We start from the raw sequence: 23,424 nt of genomic DNA, 5'->3' as shown, positions 1-23,424 counted from the left end.
TTCATCTTTCTAACCCCAATTTGTCTAAACCGTCTGTTGACATCCATGGCTTACTTTAAAATAACCAACATTTCGTTAATAACGGGAGATTAACTGTTTATATAATGAACTTTACGGTAATTGGATGACTGTAAAAGATACTTCTAATTTTGCATGATTAACAACACTTATACTTTTTTAAGACAAAACATTCAGATTCGTGCTATACACTGTCAAAGTGAATCTATACAGTTCAAATGGCGGATCTTGCTGGGGTGGCAGCTACTAGTATATTGGCGGGGTGTCAAGTGCAAATTGGTTTTTGCAGCCACATCTTTCATCATGCTCATATTCGTTGTCTTGCTCTTTTCTTTTGCAAAACATTGAAAGAAATGAAATGTTGAATTATTTATTTTTGGGGGGTGGGGGAGAAAAGAACATTTATATATACAGGAGTATCTGTTAGATGTGGGAGATCTGAAAATTCTTTGTTCATTACCAAAACGCTTGTTTAATGCATTTTTTGTTGACATACACGTCAAAATTTGGAGAGGACTTTTATAGGCCTGATCTCCAATCCAATTATGTAATCTTACTTTACATAATACAATATTGATTAAATTAAATTAAAAAATTTGGGATATTATTGGGATATTCCAAGTTATCAATTTTTTTTTTTTTGGAAATAAAAATGATATGAGAAATATCCCTGTACTTTTACAGGGAGAAGTTATTGGATATAATTTCGCGTGTAAGTATTTAAACTTTTTGGGTCATTGTAAATCCGAACCGTTAAAGACTTTATCGTATCCTTCATATACGGTGTACTGTATTTATAATTTTGGCAAAATGTCGTGAAATTCTATCGACCATGCAACAACTTTATATTTGTACGTATTCTTTCGATCAAGTAATTGAGACATGAACGTGTTACTTTTCCAGGGTTCCAGTACAAGACTAAACAGATGAGAAAGAAAAACAAGAACTGTATTGATTACACAAGGAAATTCAAAAAATGAACGCATCGCTTAAGAATGTGCGCGAGCAGCGTCTCTTGGATCGCGAGCTCCGCCATATTGATTCTCTTTGGCATCACGAACTTCGTGTACTGACAAAGCAGAAGTTAGAGATAACGCGGGAGTATACTCAGCTACAGGAGGATAAGAAAACTGTGGAATATCTCAAAGACCAGATCCTGCCACATGAAACAGACGATAAAAAACGAATAGAGCGCCTCAAGGAATATGCAGAATTTACACGAGAAGAGAAGAACAAGGGAAAGAAAGAACATAAGAATTTGACTAAATTCGATTTTGATGTCACCAACTTTGAAAAGAAACGTGTTAAACTGGGAGAAATTGAGAAACCGATGGAACTTTTGAGAGAAATTGGACTCTCGCAATCATTTCCACCAATTCCAGAAAAGCCAAGACTTGCACGATCTAATTCTGTTGTAGAAGGTCTAATCAAAGCAAAGAGCACGTCTGATACAAGCCTAAACAAAGGGACGGAGTATGGTATAATACAGAGAGACACGAACAAGTCCAAACATCTGTATCTCAGTCTCCCCGATATTAAACAGGAAACCGCCAAACCACGGCGATTCCGGAGTTTCCGCGGCCGTGACGCCTGCCTGACTGCCATACCTGATATCAATGAGCTCCCAGAAATCATGGAAAATGTCACGCTGAAAAAGAGGCGCTTCGTTCACACATCCATGTCTATGAACAACCGACGACACACCGTCATCTTCTGAGAGCTAGTCACGTGGTGCTACATGTTTGCATTTGATAATTTTTGTTATTTGTCTTTTTTATTTGTTGACTTTGATTCATGGAATCGCTGTTAATAAAATATAATTTTTTTATTGTCACATTGATTGCTTCTAAAATTACATTAAGAGGTAGTCATGTTTTATAATGGTTGAACAGGGTATACTAATTCACAACCCGGATTCTTCTTTAGCGCTTCTTTCACCGCACTACTGTCAATTTTAAAGGCCAGACTCTCAGATCTAGCTACCAGCTTTACACGGGGCTTCATCCACTCATTTGGACCTGTAGTAAGACAGAATAACATTTACTGAATCGATGAAAAATAACTCTTAAAAACATGATCGGAAATAAAGTCAACCTTACAGAAAATTTCCCCTTCGTTGACGGTGTAGGCATATCTGGTATCGGGATCCGTGATTAGTTCTAACTCTCCAACCAAGACTAAGACTAGACTACCATCATCTGTATATCAGACAAAAATAGCAGATAGGAATGGTAGCCTCACACAAAATATCTTGTAATGTTGCACTTATATGATCTTTTTGCCTTAAAATGTTGCTCACCTATCTCCTCCTGAATGCACACGTAGTCATTCACCTGGTACTGTTCAGGGATTCCGTGGAGGGCTAGATGTTGAACACAGTCTGTTGAACACTTGGAGAGAACACTGCTGTTTTTCAGCAGTTGGTAGATCACCTGCATTAAAATAAATCAGATTACCCTTTAAAGGCAGAAAAAAGGACTTGAACTCTAATTCATAACAGTAGCAAGTATACATTGGAGGTAAATTTACCTCAAATTGAAGAAGAGCTGGATATTGTTGATAAACTTCTTTCTTCTTGTTTAATAGTGCCCTCCATCTTGTCTTTCTTTGTTTCCAGAAACTCCCTGCATCTTCTGGATACTATATTAGTTAACAGTATTAGATGAACTTTACTTGGAGATCATGTTTTTGTGAGAAGTAAACATTGATTTATATAGAGGAATTTGCGTCTTTATACTAGTATTATTATTCGGTTCAGAAAGTTTTACAATATGCAGAATCTTGCAAAAATTAAACTCTTAAGATATACCCAAATGGGAACAAATGAACAGTTCAAAGCAGAAGGGTTTTATCGAAACAATGCAAACTGGAAGCAGGGCAAAAAAAAAACAAGAACAAACTATTGACTATAAAAGAGACTCTAATTATCCTTGTTTAATCAACTTATTTGTCAATAGCTTGCATAGTCTTAGAAATTGTTTGCACGCAGACCTGCCCTTGCTATTGAAGCAACCGGGAAACTAAATTCCAAAAGGAGGTATGAGAAAGGTATAAATTAACTTCTTCATAAGAAAGGAAAGTTTATAAGATGCTAAAGTTAAATTAATGCCTTTTATCAAAAATGTTTGCTATTAGATTTCTATTTAGTATTTCTAAATGTTAAGTAATAGTTACATGATGACACGAGATGATGCATACAAAATATCGTTGAGTTATTGCACGCGAGGAGGCGTTAGCCTCCGAGTTTGCAATAACTCAACGATATTTTGTATGCATCATCGAGCTGTCAATCATGTAACTGATTTATCCCATGACCCTTCATTTGACCTTTTCCCATATTTGGTATTTTCTTCACATCAACTAATAAAGACTCTGAAACAGAACCACGTGATAGTCTTAACGCGAGGGGTTTTTGGTATCCAAGTAACGGATTTACAAATTTGGTAATTTTCATAGTACTGTAACACGTGATCAATTTCTTGAGATAATCAATTCATTTGTTCTATGATCTGGCGAAAATGGCGGAAGGGGTCCAGCGTAAAGAATCGTCGTTTTTCAGCAAGCCTACGACGAGGATAATTTTCAAGAGTCAAGCAGTTCAGATGTATGAACTAGGGCAATCGGATTTAAATGGCCCATGGGGCCAGGACTTTATGAATTTCCATTTACAGTTTCCGGAACTGAAACGGGAAAATATTTTACGGAATGGACTGAAAATACTAGATTCGGAAAACATGTGTCGGCCATTGAAATAAGTGCGCTTAAAAAATCAAGAAAGTTAAACCACGAGCCGTAACACTTCATGGGCAGTCAACATGGTTCAAGTGTTCAACGACTGGAAATCTCAGCAAAACAGCAACTTGGTGAGTTTAAAATCATTCCCGAAACTAGTAAATACCAAGAACTTGCGTACTGTACACTGTAATTGAAGCCAGGTGCGCATATGGATTCCCCTACCCCCGAGGACTTTATATCCGATCTGTTCCGATATTCTACGGTACATGAGAGCAAGGTTGTCAAGGTGTTCATTATATGAACTTTTCAGAGGATGCCGGGAAGGAAAATGCTATTATTGAATGTGCGAATTCCTATCATGGAAGATGAAGTTATCCGCTTCGAGAATTATGCTCCGCCAGACCGTGTCGATGTCTTTTTTGTTTTGATTTAAACTGTGTTATCTGTTATGTTTTGTTTTTCTCTTGTTTTTGTTAGTTCATTAAAATCCAGAAACGAATTTTTGTCTCATTTGCATAGCTCCTCCTACATCCAGGGTATAACAGTTGGATATCACTAGCTTTATATCACATATGTGATATTTAATATATCACCACACTTATGTTGATATGAGAAATACACCCTTGCGAAGATCAAAGAAAAAATTGTCGGTCATGGGATAAACAGTTGCACCAGACTCTTTAACTGGTGTCTTTTACTAGTATTTCGAGTAAAAATAGATATATAACGAATCAACATAGGAAAGAAAATGAATGTTATAAGATCTTTTAACGTGAAAAGCCACTTGGAGACATTCATAAATTATTTTAGTGGGAAGCTGATATTACTAGCTGATAGACGATAATTGTACCTTATCCAGCGTGTTCTGTAGCCATTCCTCCTTGATGTGTATGATTTCACAACACGTGGTGGTCATTATAGAGACCCTGCTCGGCTGTTCTAGATACATTCCTTATAAGGAAATTAATAATTATGATACAATATCTAGCATGGTAAGACTAAAAAAATGTACAGTCGTTATTGTTTATTACACTAGTCAGTTTCCCACATATTGATAGAGATACAATGCCCTTCTTTTCCAGGAGGATTGCTACCAAATCCTTCCCTAACAATTAAACATATTCCACGGTTAACTATAGTTTACTATTAATAGTTAAGTATAGTAAATCGAGGTGTCAAAGTTATCAATCACTATATCAAATCAAGTATTTCAAAGTGATCATTATCATAATAGTAAATAAAAGTTTTCAAAGTGAATACTATAGTGCCATTGTTATCACTATGTGAAAGAGTTCAAAGTTATCACTAATATAGAAAATCAAAGTTTTCACTGTGATCAGTACGGTAAATCACAGTTTTCATAGTTATCACTATAGTAAAACAAATTTAAGTTTTCACAGTGTTCACTATGGTCAATCAACGTTTTCATAATTATCACTATATTAAATCAAAGTGTCAAAGTTATCACTATAGTAAATGGAAGTGTCAAAGTTATCACTGTAGTAAATGGAAGTGTCAAAGTTATCACTATAGAAAATCAAAGTGTCAAAGTTATCACTATAGTAAATGGAAGTGTTAAAGTTATCACTATAGTAAATCAAAGTGTCAAAGTTATCACTATAGTAAATGGAAGTGTTAAAGTTATCACTATAGTAAATCAAAGTGTCAAAGTTATCACTATAGTAAATCAGTGTCAAAGTTATCACTATAGTAAATCAAAGTGTCAAAGTTATCACTATAGTAAATCAAAGTGTCAAAGTTATCACTATAGTAAATCAAAGTGTCAAAGTTATCACTATTGTAAATCAAAGTGTCAAAGTAATTACTATAGTAAATGGAAGTTTCAAAGTTATTACTATAGTAAATCAAAGTGTCAAAGTTATCACTATAGTAAATCAAAGTGTCAAAGTCATCACTATAGTAAATGGAAGTGTTAAAGTTATCACTATAGTAAATCAAAGTGTCAAAGTTATCACTATAGTAAATCAAAGTGTCAAAGTAATCACTATAGCAAATGGAAGTGTTAAAGTTATCACTATAGTAAATCAAAGTGTCAAAGTTATCACTATAGTAAATCAAAGTGTCAAAGTTATCACTATAGTAAATCAAAGTGTCAAAGTTATCACTATAGTAAATCAAAGTGTCAAAGTTATCACTATTGTAAATCAAAGTGTCAAAGTAATTACTATAGTAAATGGAAGTTTCAAAGTTATCACTATAGTAAATCAAAGTGTCAAAGTAATCACTATAGTAAATGGAAGTGTTAAAGTTATCACTATAGTAAATCAAAGTGTCAAAGTTATCACTATAGTAAATCAAAGTGTCAAAGTAATCACTATAGCAAATGGAAGTGTTAAAGTTATCACTATAGTAAATCAAAGTGTCAAAGTTATCACTATAGTAAATGGAAGTGTTAAAGTTATCACTATAGTAAATCAAAGTGTCAAAGTTATCACTATAGTAAATCAAAGTGTCAAAGTTATCACTATAGTAAATGGAAGTGTCAAAGTTATCACTATAGTAAATCAAAGTGTCAAAGTTATCACTATAGTAAATCAAAGTGTCAAAGTTATCACTATAGTAAATGGAAGTGTCAAAGTTATCACTATAGTAAATCAAAGTGTCAAAGTTATCACTATAGTAAATCAAAGTGTCAAAGTTATCACTATAGTAAATGGAAGTGTCAAAGTTATCACTATAGTAAATCAAAGTGTCAAAGTTATCACCACAGTAAATCTAAGTTTTCAGAGTATCAAAGTTATAACCAAGTTATAGTTAACTATAATTTTTTTTCGTTAGGATTTATTCAAAGACTGCTTATTTCATGCATACCGTCAAACAAAACAACATTTAATAGTCAATTGCAAGCTTTTTGTGTTACAAACTAAACTTATTAGATATCAGGTGTATCTAACAATCAAACTACCAAGGTTTATTAATCAAATTTTAATTGACCATATTTAATCTATTTAAATGATCTATTGGTATATTATACTTTACCTTCCTCTCCAATGACAACAGGGTCGTCTCCTTGGTTACTTACATCAATGGTTACCAATGTTTTTGATTGTTCGTCCTGGATGACTGCCCTGTTTTATTTATAGGGGCAAATTATATCTTAGTCTGGTACTTGACATAGGAAATCTTGAGCATTGATAGTTCAAATTCATTTTGATTTTGAGACAAAGAATTACCTTCCGCGGATAATGATGTCGAGAGCTATGGGCGGGTCATTGTTGCAGATGATAGAGGTGTTTGGTTGATACAATACTACCATAGCCGGGTCCAAATCTAAGATAAGAGTCTTTAAAGAATCCTCGCACCACTTTTTGAATACAGGACACTAAACCAAAGGAAGTGTTGTTAAAACTTGAAGATGACCATATTTTCACCAGATCGTTTTTGAAAAATTAACAACTGAAGAAATGTAATATATACTTACTGCTTTGAGGTATGTATACGACATTCGCCGAAAACATCGATCAACGTCGATATCGCTGCTTATTGGTAGATATCTACGTGTAACAAACCAGTCGAGGATATCGACACTAACTTTGTGGAACAGTCTCCTGGCGGTATGAGGCTCCAGGTGAGCCAGAAGGCAACTGTGTGTCGGAGGAAATTATGTGACATTTGAGAAGTGTTCTGGTTATTGATCAATGTATAGACAAGATTTACAAGTATTTTTTTTTCAAAAGCCAACAATATCAATAATCTATTTTGGATATACAGACATTGTTTTTGATTCAAGGCCAATGGTCGAGGCGATTTCTATATACATTTTATTTTTACATTGTATTTTTATGAACAATATTATTTGATTGTTTATAATTATATTATGAATTTATCAAGTTCATTCAAAACGAACACATCTACTTTTTATTGAACTGTACCAGTACTTATTTTCTTTCCATTTAGTAATATCTGACCTTGTATCTGTTTGAACTCTCGCAGTACACGGGATGTCAAATATCAACGAGATTTCCCCGAAGAAGTCGCCCTCACTGAGGTTGGAGAAAATTTCGTCCCCACCCTCGGACCGAACGCTCAGACTTCCTTCTATAATAACAAAGATCCCTTTTGTGGAATCACCTACAAGCAAAGGGACATAAGAAGGTGTACAAATGTGTCATTGTCACTGATGATCACGTGTCACTGAAATGTACTCACAGAAGTAACTGACCTTTTAGAATTATGTCTTTGCCAGGATCGTATGTTTCCACGACAATGTGTTTGGCGACTCTCTCTATTGCCTCCTCCCTTATTTCCTGTCCCTCACCTAATGGGAGACGAAGTAAACATCGCCTAACTCTCTACAGGAAAAGAGAGAAAAGAAGACGAAAACAAGAAAAGCATAATGACAGATAATTAGTTCAAAGTAACCATGCTGTGTAAACCATGTTAATATTTTGTTGTACCATTGTTTATATTAAAACAGAGTTTATTAGGATATTTTATGTACCTAATAATTAAGGTTGTAAATTTATGTTTTAAATAAAGTTCTGTGTTGCTGCAATATGTCTTTTCGCCTATAAATAAACCAATCTTGTTATTTTGCAGGGCAATAGAACTTTAGTACAATGTACCTGAAATGCCAGTGGTGGAAGCACGTGACTGCTGACTTCCGGGTTTTGGGAGCGCGCGCTGATCAGGCTGTCACTTCGGGTATATGACAGATCTTCCATTCCGCCAGATCCATAGTTCTCTTTAGATTCCTTGGCATTTGTGTTCCCCATCTCTTGTTAGAATATCCTTGGACATAAACATTCAGAAATCTATTCTTATTAAAGATCATCTTACTTTCTTAGTGTTAATGACGCAGTGATAAAAATACCCTTTTCTGTGGCAGCATTTCTGTGTGGAATAAGCTAGGAATGATCGCCATTAACATTCGGTTTTTGCTTACTGATATCAGATAACAACAAAGAAACCTTTACTTTTAAAGTTATAAATAAGCGCAAAAACTATCGGTTTGAATTTAAAATTCAAATCACTGACGTGTAACAGATTTTGACAAGCGATATTCAATATCTCATTTAGAAATTTGAAGTCAGGGCAACTCGATACATATAGCCCACGTGTATTTAGTGTATGTGTGCGTGTTTGTGTGTGGGGGGGGTGTGGGGGGTGTTAAGTAGGTACCGTATGCATTCTGATTTTTTTTACCATTCGATGATTTTTTTTTTAATGAAGACTGTGAATTTTGTCTTTAAAACAATGCTACAAAACACGAAGTCCTGGAAATCCCTTAAGTGGGATCAGGTGCCTGAGAGGAGTGAATGAGCATGATGAGCATCCTATGTCGACTGGTCAACAAAGTCTAACAATTTATATGAAACAATTCAGGTAAATTAGGACCAAATAATCTGTTATATTTGCAATCAAGATCATTATAACGACAATAGAATTTGCGAAATGCAGACTCAATTAAAGTTGTTTTTAAAAAAACCCTGTAACATCAGCTCATATGTTAGTAGCTGGCTTTATAAAATTATTCGTATTCGAAACGTCTTCTTGAGTATCGTATAAGTATAATTTAAGTCATCTCGTTTGACATACAATATAAAGTTATTAATGGGCCCTTATCATCTAGATATCGCCAAACGCGCCAAATACGGATAATAAAACACCCTTAGCATATATATAAACAATGCCAGGGGTCCTGAGTCATCATGTTTTACTGTGCCGTTGCCGCCCCACGGTATTGCGGGGTTGTACACTGAAAACTCATTGTTTTTTTTTCCTTACCTCACATTTTGCAATCACAATGCAGAATATCCATTCTCAAGTGACGTTATATCTGACGTCACAATATGCGTGCTGTCTTTGTTATGCATTTGCATTAGTGACTGAAAAAATGTCGCGGCGCCTTATTATTGAAAAAGTGCACAGTAATGTTATTTAACGATCAACTTTCTTCATAATCGTGGATAAAAAGTATTCACAAAATAAGTGTATACATAAACAGAAACTTGCATCGAAACTTCATAAAAAAAACTTCATTCAAAATTCCAGGGGAAAATATATAATATTCTAAATTTATGACCGTTATTGTAAACCGTAGGACAAGATCTGACTAAGTTTTGCGGAAGTTGGCTTTAGGTACATATACATGTAATTTTGCGTTTTAAATGGTAATGCAAGTGATTTTATGTCATCCTTTTTTATTTTATTTTCTTTTTTTGTTAGTTTTTCAATAAAAATATTTCATAACAATCGGTCATAGGATTCATGGTTATTTCGCAACTTAGAGAAATACGGCAGATCGCACGTATAAGAAGCTCTCGTACTCCTACATGTCCAATGAATCTCTGGTCCAAAATGGCATCAAATAATTCTAAAAGCACGTTTGGGCTAGAAACAGAAAAATATCAGGAACAATTAAAGCGATGGCCCAAAGAGGGAAGACATATTCTTGCTCAGTACGACGACAACACGATCATAGTCTACCAGGCATTTCGCAAAGAAATAGCTGAATATGCGGATAAAAACGGAAAATTCGGTGGCCCTCTATACAGCTTTAACAGAATGACTTGGATTAAAACAAACTTTCTGTGGATGATGTATAGGTCTGGATGGGCCGAAAAATCTAATCAGGATCGAATCCTTGCCATTCGATTGACTATTGATGGTTTTTTGGAAATTCTACGGGTCTCGCAAGATGCCAGTAAGGATGCATACGGCCCAGGGGGTCCACAAGTTGGTATGTACTAAAAATTAGTATTAGTGCTCATATTTTTTTAAAAAAATAGACAATGTGTTTGAGATATGAATTCGTTTTTTTTTTTTTATAATTAACACACTTTTTTATACAAGTTGTAATTTATATCATGACAGGTTTTGGGGACGGGGGTGTTCGATTGCAGTGGGATCCCGATCACACACCACACGGCAATAAATGCACAAGACGGGCAGTACAGCTTGGACTAAAAGGAGAAATTCTAGAAAAATTCAACGAGCAATGGATCCGCAATATTTACGATATTACTGACTTTGTTAAGGAACAGAGACAGTTTGTGCTGAAGAACGATTTGGACTCATTAATGACCCCTCGTGAAACGGTATTCGTGCCAAATAATCCAAATCTATGCCGTCACATACGTTTAGATGTGGATAACACAGAAGACAAGTCTGAGGAACCAACATAGAATTTTTTGCATTATTACAAGTGAAAATGAGGAAACAAGGGAATTGTTTACCGTTTCCTGAAAATCCTCTCGACTGTAGACAGCCATCATTCTAAAATGCTCGCATCCTTGTCAGTGCTCATTGACGGATGTTGAAGCATTCTATTGTAAAGTTTGTGCTCTAGGAAAATTATTGCGGTACACACCACTCCTTACTTGCTCCTTTGTGCCTGAATGTAGCTCAGTCAGGTTTTGTCAAGTTCTGTGTAAAGATCGCAACTACTAACATTATATCTGTAGTTAAGTCCCATACTAGTCATACAGAATGAATAAAACAATTTTATTTACTCTTCTTCCTAATGAATGATTTGGAGGCATTTCATTTTGCTCTGTCTGTCCGTCTCTCGGTTTAATAGTCGTTTGTCTGTTTGTCCTCAAAAACTTTAACCTTGCCCATAACTTTTGATTGTTTCGAGCTATGGCTTTCATATTTATTTCTTGCAACAAGACCTTCCCTTGCCAATAGTTTTGATCTTTAGTCCTTGGCCTTGATATGTTTAACCTACTGTGAAAAAAAATCTTTTGGCATATATATCTTTGAATGCTTGGTGATATGGCTTTCATAGTTCACAGGCATATTCATTGCATTGAGACAATATGGACAAGTCGGCGGGTTTTTTTATTTAAAGAAATTGGGGGGGGGGGGGTACCAATATTTTTTTTATCTCTTCACCTTGGAGTTTGACACGCATTTTAGAGACTTTAATCTTCGCCATAAGCTGCTACTCAGGTATATAAAATCCCCCAAAAGGCCGGGGCATTATCAACGTTGTGATTGTGAATATACCGGTATAATTTCATAAGTCGATAGCGTTTCCTGGAGGAAGTTGGGGTGTTCAAAGATAGCAAAGAGCGGTCGATTTCATAAAACTGGGAATGGGACATAAATCCTAGAGGTGGAATCATTTGCCTATAGGAGGAGTAACACCCCATATAGACCGGGTTACATCCGCCGTGAGCCTTATATGTATTGATCAATTAGACGAAATATTCCGTCAAATTTAGTACAACAACTGGAATGAAATCTGACAATTGCAAAGTACGACCCAATGCATGTTAATTTATTACAAAGTATCATTCAAAAACCATAAAATTTACGAAATGCTGATTATATTCACGAGGTTGTTGAAATATTGTAACATCATCTGTCGTAGTTAAAAACTGATCTTACTTAAGAGCTTTCTCTCCACTAAAAATAGAAATAGAAAAACACCATATGCAGCCATTAGCTGCAGAACTGTAGCTCTCTGTTTGAGAAAAGTCGGACAGATAAAGCAAAGAACTGTCCGACTTTTCTCAAGCAGAGAGCTACAGTTCTTCAGCTAATGACAACATTCAAAGAGGAAGTTGACGATGGAAAAGTGAAGCCATCTCGTTAGTCGTTCATTTTATTTGGTTGTTGAACCTTTTTGTTTTTAATCAGTTAAGCAAGGTGTGGCAGTCTCTGTGTCTTTTATTTATTACATATATTCGACATATCGGGTTGACATATGAATGATACATGTAGTAAAAATAAAAGGTCGTCAATATATCTGTCGAATTGAAGGCCACAGCAGCAGTTTTCCTTTTCTCGTGTAAAAGTTCTTGAATAAATTTGTAAATAAAGTCAGTCAAAATGTGTCTACTGATGTAATGTTTTGCTTATAAGGTCCTCTTAACGACCACAGAATTTACGAAATGCTGATTCTACTGAGATTGATAAAACCCCAGTATCATCAACTTATGTGCAAGTAACCTGCAGCAAACTAATGAGTCAACAAAAAATGTTGTATACAAAATATTTTATTTCATATAGACCAGTGACTACATACATTCAAGATAATAACTAAAGCATAAACAATCCTACTTTGTGGGAAAAAAAATTATCTTAATGATTTTTACAGTTAATAAATTTGAAGTGGAAAAAAAACACAGAATCATTTAGTTATATTTTCCATGTAATGTAAAATGGTTATCGTAAAACCTCATACCCAATGTACATACTAGAAGCATTAATTTATGTTCTCAATATGATAAAATATAATTTCTACAATTATGTACATACTTGCTGTGGATACTGATTTAAATACCTTGCATGAAGGAAGCTGACGAATCAACAACAAAAATTAATGCCTCAAAATTTCACTGGGATAGCAGGAAACAAGAAATAGGTGGAATCTTTTATATGGTTTAATTAAATCAGATTTTATTTAATTATTATCATTATTAAATTCTATCTTTTATAACATTTCTTTAAACTAAAAATCAGCTTTCAGAAAATACAGTTTTGAATAAAAATTAAAAACAAGTAAAATAAAGAAAAATATTACTTTTCTACAAATATAAACTAACCTTCTAAATTTAAAATCCATAAAAAATGATATATTAAGGGAATAGACATACCCCTATACTGAGTATTTCTGGACAGGTTAATCATGTTTGATAAAATATAAATATTTACATGGAAGCATTAATATACATTTATGATAAAAGGTGTGGACTGATTTTCAAACAGCTTTCATTTACACCTTCGTCTAAAATATTAATCAAAAACCTCAGTAACTGCGAAAAATATTCTAAGACAATTCACTTTAACTGATCAAAATATCTATGTAAAAACACCAACACAAGCACACATTTATTCGTTGTTAGCTACCAGAAGGTTTCTCTTAATAAAGCTACAAGAACACAAGTATTTAGCTATTTTACAACCTTAAAAGACATCTCAAATGACAATCTCTACACTGTAATAAGCTCAAAATATAGCAAACAAAAAGTGTATACAGAGGTCGATTTATTTCAATTAGTGATAAAAACAATACAAAACAAAGTTATATTGATGTTCATTAATAACAATGAAAATCTAAACTTATTTTAACAACATTCTGGTAACATAAGAAATACAATGAAACTTGACTTCACTGGTTCCAAAGAAATTGGCCAGGTAAGACTAAATTCTAAATTATACTAACTGAATTTAATGGGTCTGGAAGTCATATTATACAAGATTTTAGAACAGACAGTATATGAACTACACAGGTTTCACTGTAGATAAAAAAAAAAAAGAAAACCGTTGTGACTTTATGTGAACAACATTTTCCTAGCATTTCTATAATTTTTTTTGGCATTCAAAACAATGTAAAACACTACTTTTCATTAACAGAAACATTTTAATTAAAAACAATAATATTCCATAACAAACAATCACAATATATATTCTTACACATTAACCCTGTATAAAGTTATAAAAACACACAATTCATTATATTAGAAAGCACCATTTGATCATCATAAATAAACATTTAAATACATCACAAATAAATCCACATTCTCACAGACCCACACTCTTACTGAAAACCACCTTCCTATAGCTGTCATTAACCTGCATCAATTTTGTGGACAGTAAATTTGCAAAGATTTATTGAAAGTAACAAATGATTCATATTTAAACCTCAGAGGAATAGTGTCACAAATAACAAATTGTCAAAGAGTGAAATTATAGTGGAAAATTGATTAACAGTAAAGCATTCACTCTGACACATAACAAGACCGAATGTACATGTATACCAAAACATGCTAGATTAACCAATAAGAATGCTCCTATGGGTTTAACATGAAAAAAAAAAATATATTACTGATCTAAAACATAACCTTTACAAATTTGGAGTGTATAAAAAAGCAGATAAAAATGTTGAAGCACAGTAAACAGACAATATATATTTATTAAATTGGTTTGTACAGATGACAAAAAAAATATAAAAAGAACATTTTTAGCATCAAAAAATCAGATCTTTTGACATAAACTCTTTGATCAAAACAAAACATTTTTTTTTTGAAAAGAGGTAATACTTGATAATACATGATGTATATTCACAACACACATATCTCAATGCTTAAATAAGAAAAGAAACTTTTTGTTACCTTTTAAAGATTAACAAATGCTATCATTTTCAATGGCATTATAAATCTGTAAAATCAGAAAAAAATTATGTTCACGAGTTAAATTCAGGACACACTGATGCACTAGAAAGATTGTTAAGAAGACGGCCAAAATTGACCTCCTCAGATGTGACAAAAGCACAATTTGAAATTGAAAACCTAAAATTACATCTGCATCAACATTTACAGCTAAGAAAGTTTAAAAAAAATTGTAACGGGGTAAAGCTTTTCCCTATAAATTCCTAATTTTTTTCTGTTCAGAATTTTCATTTTCCAAAAACATTGTCACAGAGGTCTTTCTTTGATAATGATATACAAGATGTACATGTCAAAAAGAAATAAACAAAACACTGAAGTTGTACTGTCTTGTGTTTTTCTGAAGGAAACTGTAGCTCTGGATTCATGAAATATATATTGTATATGCAATATTTTAGTAAATCAGATCTGAAATAATTCAAATTCATACTTTCAAGTTTCTATTTTAAATGTTATTAATTTAAGACTAATTCATCAAAATGAAATCAATAATTTAGTTCTTTTGCAGTCAAGACACAAAATGGAACTGATATTTTTTCTTCTACTGACTGTGAAAATCAGAGTTTGTTGTATAAATATGTAACTATGGCAACCAGCAAACAGGAAGTTGATGCTGTAACCATGTGAGCTAATCCTCTGACATTTTGACTTTCTTGGTACAATGCATATGATTGGTATCCTCCCTGAAACACACTCCTGAAAAAAGAAAGCGTGTCAAATTACCATTGCTGCTGTGGAGTACCTGATCTAACGGAACCGGTTATAAACTGATAACTCTAATGTATATTATTTTGAAGACTACATTAATACTAGTCTTTGGTTTTAAACATTTGGTAAAGAAAACTACATTTGTTGACAAAGGTCTTTAAATCTTTGAATATGAACTGAAAAATGTATAATTTGCAGAAAACTTTATGGTGTGTTTACGCTCTTTTTCTGTTAACTTTACTACAAACCTATAATCCATGATCATGGCATAAAGACCAGCCATCGGATTCTTGTTCCTGAAGTAAATTCCATTTGCACTAGTAATGTCCTTGATTTTCTGTGTATCTAAAATGTAATTTGCAGCACTTCCTGTGGCGGTGTATATCTACAAAAATAATTTTATAATAAAGTACATATATAAATCTATTACACTTAATCAATTTAATCAGTCATGTATGCATTTTTAATGATTTGAATTATGCATATTTCCTTTGAGTTATTCCCCTTGACAGCCATTTTGAAGGTCACTGGTTACAGTGTACATTTGTCATTTTACATATTTAGTTTTAATAAATACTGTATACAGGGAAATTTTCGCCCTTGTTTTATTTTCATCCCTTTCGCCCTATCCTCATTTGGGCGAATTTAAATTGGGGCGAATTCAAAGAATACAATATAATTTCTTAAACAAAACTAGGACTGGGCGAATTTAAAATGATACAAAATTGTTTTCCAAGTGTGAAAGGGTGAAAATAACCCTGTATACAGTAGTTTCCCATATGTTCCGATCTTATATAACCAGTCTGTTTGTTTGTCTGGATAACTCTTACCACATTATCTCCTGCGGAGTATACAATGACAATGTCATTATCACAAGCTTACCACATTATCTCCCGCGGAGTACACAATGACAATGTCATTATCACAAGCTCCAAAGTTCCAATGCTTGCTCTCCAAATTCAGGGCAAAATGTTCCACCTCCGGTAAAGCTGATGTCCTCCTGTAAATAATAACATACCGGACTTTATCTTCTCTGATCCTCACACAACAAAGCAAACCCAACTTTGTCAAAATGTCTCTAAATCAACACAGTGTTCACATATGGATTTTCTATAAGGCCTAGAAAAAAAATATGTGTGTTTCCGCTTTCCCGACCGACCCTAATTTATAGTGCCGACCCTAAACATTTTTTAATGCTTTTGTCCAATGAAGTGCAAGATTTCACCCAGGGAATTAGTCTCCAGCTTTGCAAGCTTTTCATGACAGAAAGAAGTTTGGGTCACCTTTCTTTTATAAGTTTAAGTCACAGAAATGCTTGAAACCACCATTTCTTTTGTCATTAATGTTACTTCTATACACGTTTTGATTAAACAAGCAAAAAAAATTTTCAAAAAAAAAATAATTACCTACCTACCTACCCTATTTTTTTTTCAGCCTGAAAGCGGAAACAAACATATTTTTTTTCTAGGCCTAATGTTATGTCTGTATTACCCTTATTTCTTCCCCTTAATGTCTATGAGAGAACTGATGATATGAAAAAAACTGGCTTCCATATTATAACTTATTCCTGTAATAAAAGGTTTGTAATCTCACCCTTGGGTTAACTTGAGGTTAGCCAGAACGGCAACAGAAATGTGAACTCCATGGCGATAATTCAGATCACGACATTTATAGGCGCTGCATATACATTGTGTGTCCATGAAGGTCTGGTTCAAAGCATGATCAAGTTCAGCAACTAAAAACAAAATACAATATTCTAAACAAGAGATGTTTGTAAAACACTTGTGCCCCCCTCCCCCCAAATTGGAATTTTTCAAAGTCCAAAAGGGCATAACTCTGTCAAAAATTGCGTGATTGTACCCAAAACAGAACTTGACCTAGATATTCATCTGATAAATCTGTATACTAAATTTCATTTCAGTATGTGCAACTGTTGTGAAGAAATTGAACAGAATTAACTGCAAATAATTGGAATTTTTCTAAGTCCAAGGGGCATAACTCTGTCAAAAATGGCGCAACCGTACCCAAAACAGAACTTGACCTAGATATTCATCTGATATATCTGTATATCAAATTTTATTTCAGTCTGTGCAACAGTTGTGAAGAAAATGAATGGAAATTAAGTGGACCGACAGACAGACTGACCGACCGATAGAGAGCAGCAAAGCAATATGCCCTTTGAAGGGGGGCATAATAATTTCCAAGAGGGACACTGATGGAATAAGAAGGAATTCTTTTATAAGAAAGAACTAGTACATAAGATTTTGTAGTTATGGATTTTTTTTTATTTATCATGCAAATTAACACACTATTCACAAAAAAAATGGAACACTCAGAATTGCAGTATAACCATTATTGTTTTATACGTTATGTACATAAAATCTTAAATAATGATTAATCAAGAGAAATATAGATTATTCTGCCGGTCTATACATGTAAATTTGTTCAGGGAAGTAACTCTTTGAAATGAAATATCAAAATGGAGCATTTGAAGTTCATTATTTTGGTATCATATAGACTGCATACAAAGTTGAAATGGCAGTTTTTGAGGTCATGAAATGACACTGATTACTTACAAGAAGAGGTCAGTATACTATTTGGGTCACAAATATAAGATGGCCGCCCCCTTATTCCTCCACACTTTTCTGGCTGTGTCATGGGATTAGGGAACTGTTCTACGGTCCATTCCGTGATGATCTCGTTCTGACCCCAGGTGATGGTCACTAATGCAAAGAAAAGGACGCAATAGGCAAGCATCTTCTGTAAGATCAAAGTAAACTACTGTTAGAATTCATACTTCTTCACATCTTGTGCATGCTATGTATTGTGCACTAATTATACCAGTAAAGTTCTTTTCATCATATAGCTGCAGGTACATTTTATCACATAGCAGGTACATATCTGAATTCCATTATTGTGACTTACACATCTTTAAATCTATTTTAGTGGAACAACTTTTTAATTTTGTTCAATTACTCATGGACTTCCAGCCAAATGCATGCTATGGGAGATTTCACTTTACATGATTAACTAGTTTTAAGTGCCAGGATTTTTTTTTACTTAGACTCCATCTTTGCAAAAGCTTTAATTAGCATACACTTGTAGCTTAATTAATAGGTTCAACAACTGTCAATCATGTTTAAACAAATTTGCTTCTAGAGGCTCTATTTATCGTCAATACCAGAAAAATATAAAGGTAGTGTATAAAGAAAAACCTCTCTAAGTCACACACACCCCCCCCCCCACACACACACATGAAACCCAATGTTTGAAATATATGTTTACATAATTAAAAACATCTACAATCTACCACTTGCTTGGAAAGTAACTGAACACTTTCCTTCTTCAAAGCTACTGACTCAAATATAGTCGCCATATACCTGGTACTGCATGTGAAGTATGCAGCAATGGGATAGTACATGCAAATGTCTTTGTAAAATCCTCTAAATATTATGGTAAGAAAAGATCTAAAATGAACACCTGCTTAAGAGACCAGACAAGACATGGGTACCATGAAAAGAATGATGATGATGATGATGGATGGGTTACTATGGAATGAGCTTCAGAGAGATGCCTCATCCAATAACAAGGTTCCATACATGGTGGGGCTAAAATAATGCTGACCAGGTTTCCTCCCCTGACCAGGGCGGCCTTCCCTATAGACACTATATTACTCATAAAATGCTTGCTTTAACCTCCTGTGTACAGGGTATTTTTGAAGATGGGCATATACACTTGATCCATGCTCTTCCCTCCCTCCGCCTCCCCCCCCCCCCTTTTATGTTTAAGAGGGATTGAATTTTCACAGATTTATAGACATAATCATAACATCTAAAATCATGATCACAGTGTAAAGCATGAATTTTGGAACGTTTTTTTTTTATGTATATATATACATTGAGTACATCTCTCATGTTCACTTGTCAATTTTCTGATTAAATCATGCATTTATGATTGTAGAAATTAAATAGAAAAATCTTACCACATATGAGATAGATACATGTACATAAACAAATTCCATTCATAAATCCAATATAAAACAGCTGACAAACTACTCCTGCTTTGTGCTCCTACTAATAAACAATGGCAGGTTTACATACAGGTGCCTGAGTGGGAGAGAATGCACTCACTTGTGAAGTACACGGAGGCTTGTTCATTCTTCTCTACTAGTGACTCACACAATTTTAACAATCTCTGTAATATTTTTATCATTAGACATCACTGCTTATATCACTGCTTCCTGTGCTCAGACAGAAATATTTCAAAAACCCCAGTGCCGCTTGTGGTTAATTTTTACTTTGGTGGATTTGACAAAGAGCATATAATCAGATGATCACATAACTTTATCTCGTATGATCATCATTTCAATATTCCTGGCAGCTACTTGTGTTCTTTGTACAAAATATGTCAGAATAAATTTACTTCTGCCAAATGAAGACTATATTTTTTTTACCTATACAGTATACACAAAAAGAATCTTCTTTTCTTTTTACAAATATTTTAGATATGATCCTGATGAATGATGATTCTACATGTATATTCATTCCCATAAATTCTACCTTTCACAATAACTCCTGCACTGCTCTTGTGCAGTATTGGCACTTGATCACCATTTAATTCATTTCATTTAGTAAATGGCAGTTAATGAAATGGTGTATCCTGTCTTTATTGTAAAATCTATGCATATGTACATTTCTTATTTACTAAGTTATATACGAATTAAATTAGACGGGGAGTACCTAGTATGTTTTTGCACGGCTATAATTGAATAATGTTTGGCAAAGTTTTCTTATGTTTCTGTTGGCAGATATTTAAATTATGTTTATTACACAATTGCTTTTATGTCATATTCACCACTATATCCAATTTGCTTTGCAAAAAAACAGTGTGTACCTTAGTTATGTGAAAGCGTATACATGCATGCAGTCATGCGTATCTTAAAAATTTAAGCATACATAGCTTGTTCCATGACAGATTTCTGAAATATTCTGGGCACTGTATACAACTGTCCCTACTAATAAGTAGGCTACACTTGAATAATAAAGTAATCTTAGAGTAATTATCTTATAATAAATCCTCCACACTGTTAGAACTTTCAGTGTTGTTATATGTACAGTGGATAACAGATGAGTTAGTCTGTCAGAAGGGAGTTAACTCTGACAAATAATTCAGTGAACACCTTACCCTCAAGGCCAACACTACACATACACACACACCCTTGTTTCTTTATCTCAACCATGAAATAAAAAAAAGTCATTGTGATGTTTTAAACAAGTAGGTTAATGCATGAAGACATTTTGCCTTGCTTGACATCTTCTAAGTAAACTATTTTTATATATAATTATATGATATGCCTAAGTAACATTTTGTATATTTGTGAAAGCGTAAGTAAAGAACTTAGTCTAATACTAGATGCACAGGCATTAAAAGTTAAAGTGTATATTGAGTATGTGCTTATCCTTATTTAATGCATAATTATATATACTCAATATTTTAAGTAACTTTCAATGCCAATGATGCCTCAGTAAATTTAACATGGAAAATGGGAAATGTCAAAGTAAATACAGTAAGATGTTTATTACTATTATTTCAAAAGAATCACTTCCCTTAGTTTCACTGCAGATCTGTAGCATTATGGTTTTATATATTTGTCTTTGACCATAACGCTACAGATCCCACAATGCAAAAAAGGTGCAATTTACGGTGCAAGATTTTTTGCGCACCTTTGAGGAGAATTTCTCCACTTTTCAGTACGGTCAATTAACTATTACAGTAACCTTTCACTCCTTAATTCTAGGCAATTATTTAACTAATCTGTATATTTTATCCACCTTCCAACCCTTAATAGTTGTCTTTACAAGAGATAAATTCGCTTTATTAAAATTATTTGTTAGATTGCTGAAAATTCACTTCAAGCGAGTTTATTGCCTGTAGAGACACTATAAATGGTTGGGAGGTGGATAAAATATACATGTTGGCTACAGAATGTGTCTAGAATTAGGGAGTGAAAGGTAGTTGACTGACCAATGCTAGAAAGTGGAGAAATTCTCCCCAAAAGTGTGCAAAAAATATTGTGCCGTAAATTGCACCTTTTCTGCATTACGGGATCTGTAGCGTTATGGTCAAAGACAAATATATAAAACCATATAACGCTACAGATCTGCAGCTACCCTTAGTTATGCACCATACCAATAATCAGGTTGCATCTCATGATTTACTGCATATTTATTTTTTAAAAAATTTAAACAGGTACCAACCACCTTTTTTTTGCTTGTCAACTTTTTCAGGTAAGTAAAAAAAAAAATTTCTGTGGCTGCCCCTCCCCCCCACTTTCAAAATCGATGCTACGTGCCTGAAACACTAAGTGTAAAGTGAACAGTATATCAAAGCTGCGATTAAATTTCAGTTATCTCAATGTTTTCCACAGGTAATAAATTAAATACACAATAGTGTACAAACCCTGAAACCATATCCAATTCATGAAAATGAATCAGAAAATGTGTATACTCAGACTGTAGCGAACCTGCAGCCGAAGGCTAATCCTTACCACTCAGTAGCATGAATTAATAAAGATAACAAACACTTGACCCAAAAATGTAGGCACATATGTTTTACATATACAATCAAGTAATTCTTTGCTTAAAAACACAGCAGACCACTGATCAGTTCTTTTATTCTAGTATTAATGGAAACTGACTGATAGTGATACCGATTTTGAGTGTTGGCTGTTGCCAGTGTTTGCATTTCATTTTGACATCACCCCTTACCGCATTTCCATTCGGTTTTATGCTTCTGTACAAATACCCTCTAATAAAACATGTAGATATTTCAAAACAATATGTTTTAATTACGCTGAACTACTCTCATCGTGTTCAAAACATAAGAAATTGGGCTGAAAACGTTTTTGTTGACATTATTTTTACCCACGTGACGGCAGCCATTTTGAATATTTACATGTGCATGAAGTGGACGTAGGCTTTGGAAATTCGAGCTTTTCTACCTAAGAACGGTCGATTACGTGTCTAAAACCAATCCATCTGTGTAGTATGACAACCAAGGTTGCTAAATATATCAGTTTCAAGGCTGTACTCGTCCGTGTAAGAAATTGAACAGTAAAACCATATTTCAACATTGTTGTAAAACATACCTTCCCGCCATACTTCATCCATCGAAGGTCAGTAAATTTGGGGGGCATCTCAAACTACATGACAGCATCACCAAAACGTTTGAATACACGTCGGAAAATACCGTAAAAGCCCGTACTTTACAAGGCCTTTTCTGAGACGGAATGAAAACGAGGCTGTGGAATTTTAGAAAGTTATCTCCCCCTTGCTTGGGCATTGCTACACTCAGTCTATGGTTCTTTTGTATATTCATTCTAAGGTTACGTTTTTTTTGTTTTAAATGGTTTATCCTTATATTTAATTTATCTAACAATAGTAAATAAAACACCAACACTAACCTGTTCCAATACAATCCTTGCCAAAAATGGAAAACTTGTTTTGGTAGTGTATCGGAACTCTCTTGAGTTTTCGTGGTGACAACGAGTCAGAAATTAGAGATATTCCGAAAATTTCACTTCGTTGTACCAGACCCACAAGCAGATCAACTGAATATAAAATAGTTGTTTGCTTTTGAATTAAGCTTGGCCACTGAAAACTACAGTAAAAAGATGAAATAAAGGTAATAGATAACTTAAATGTTTTTTATTATTGATTTGTATTTTTAAAACCGCGGATAAAGTAAGTGATCCGATGTGGTCTAGTGGTTAGGATTTCTGGTTTTCACCCAGACGGCCCGGGTTCGATTCCCGGCATCGGAA

At 33.9% G+C, this 23,424-nt stretch overlaps 3 protein-coding genes and 1 non-coding gene across 7 annotated transcripts; 2 read left to right on the top strand and 2 right to left on the bottom strand.

Moving 5' to 3' along the window:
• Nucleotides 1-1,854: 1,854 nt before the first annotated feature.
• LOC134281737 (uncharacterized) lies at nt 1,855-9,562 on the bottom strand. Of its 2 annotated transcripts, XM_062764170.1 has the most exons (12): nt 9,502-9,562; nt 8,340-8,489; nt 7,937-8,066; nt 7,683-7,845; nt 7,196-7,358; nt 6,948-7,096; nt 6,754-6,842; nt 4,604-4,704; nt 2,548-2,658; nt 2,318-2,450; nt 2,118-2,216; nt 1,855-2,036 (listed from the first exon to the last, which is right to left on the bottom strand). In XM_062764170.1, the coding sequence occupies exons 2-12, from the start codon at nt 8,487-8,489 to the stop codon at nt 1,894-1,896; spliced, it is 1,431 nt and encodes a 476-aa protein (XP_062620154.1). In that variant the 5' UTR covers nt 9,502-9,562; the 3' UTR covers nt 1,855-1,893. The 2 variants fall into 2 exon arrangements, with proteins under 2 accessions (XP_062620154.1, XP_062620153.1); XM_062764169.1 differs by lacking the exon at nt 9,502-9,562 and having other exon boundaries at nt 8,340-8,813.
• A 294-nt stretch (nt 9,563-9,856) lies between these two features.
• On the top strand, nt 9,857-11,227 carry LOC134281736 (uncharacterized). The gene is made up of 2 exons (XM_062764168.1): nt 9,857-10,456; nt 10,591-11,227. The coding sequence occupies exons 1-2, from the start codon at nt 9,985-9,987 to the stop codon at nt 10,899-10,901; spliced, it is 783 nt and encodes a 260-aa protein (XP_062620152.1). The 5' UTR covers nt 9,857-9,984; the 3' UTR covers nt 10,902-11,227.
• A 1,477-nt stretch (nt 11,228-12,704) lies between these two features.
• LOC134281749 (uncharacterized) lies at nt 12,705-23,130 on the bottom strand. Of its 3 annotated transcripts, none has more exons than XM_062764182.1 (6): nt 23,065-23,130; nt 18,179-18,362; nt 17,196-17,337; nt 16,485-16,602; nt 15,851-15,987; nt 12,705-15,590 (listed from the first exon to the last, which is right to left on the bottom strand). In XM_062764182.1, the coding sequence occupies exons 2-6, from the start codon at nt 18,357-18,359 to the stop codon at nt 15,452-15,454; spliced, it is 717 nt and encodes a 238-aa protein (XP_062620166.1). In that variant the 5' UTR covers nt 18,360-18,362; nt 23,065-23,130; the 3' UTR covers nt 12,705-15,451. The 3 variants fall into 3 exon arrangements, with proteins under 3 accessions (XP_062620166.1, XP_062620165.1, XP_062620164.1); XM_062764181.1 differs by lacking the exon at nt 23,065-23,130 and adding an exon at nt 19,733-19,858; XM_062764180.1 differs by lacking the exon at nt 23,065-23,130 and adding an exon at nt 19,585-19,734.
• A 222-nt stretch (nt 23,131-23,352) lies between these two features.
• Trnae-uuc (transfer RNA glutamic acid (anticodon UUC)) lies at nt 23,353-23,424 on the top strand. The gene has a single exon. It is a non-coding gene; the product is annotated as a tRNA-Glu (tRNA).

Source organism: Saccostrea cucullata, unplaced genomic scaffold (genome assembly GCF_032062105.1).
Source record: "Saccostrea cucullata isolate Sc308-1 unplaced genomic scaffold, CSIRO_AGI_Scuc_v1 ctg1124, whole genome shotgun sequence".
NCBI lineage: Eukaryota > Metazoa > Mollusca > Bivalvia > Ostreida > Ostreidae > Saccostrea > Saccostrea cuccullata.
This window is presented reverse-complemented; position numbering and strand designations above follow the sequence as displayed.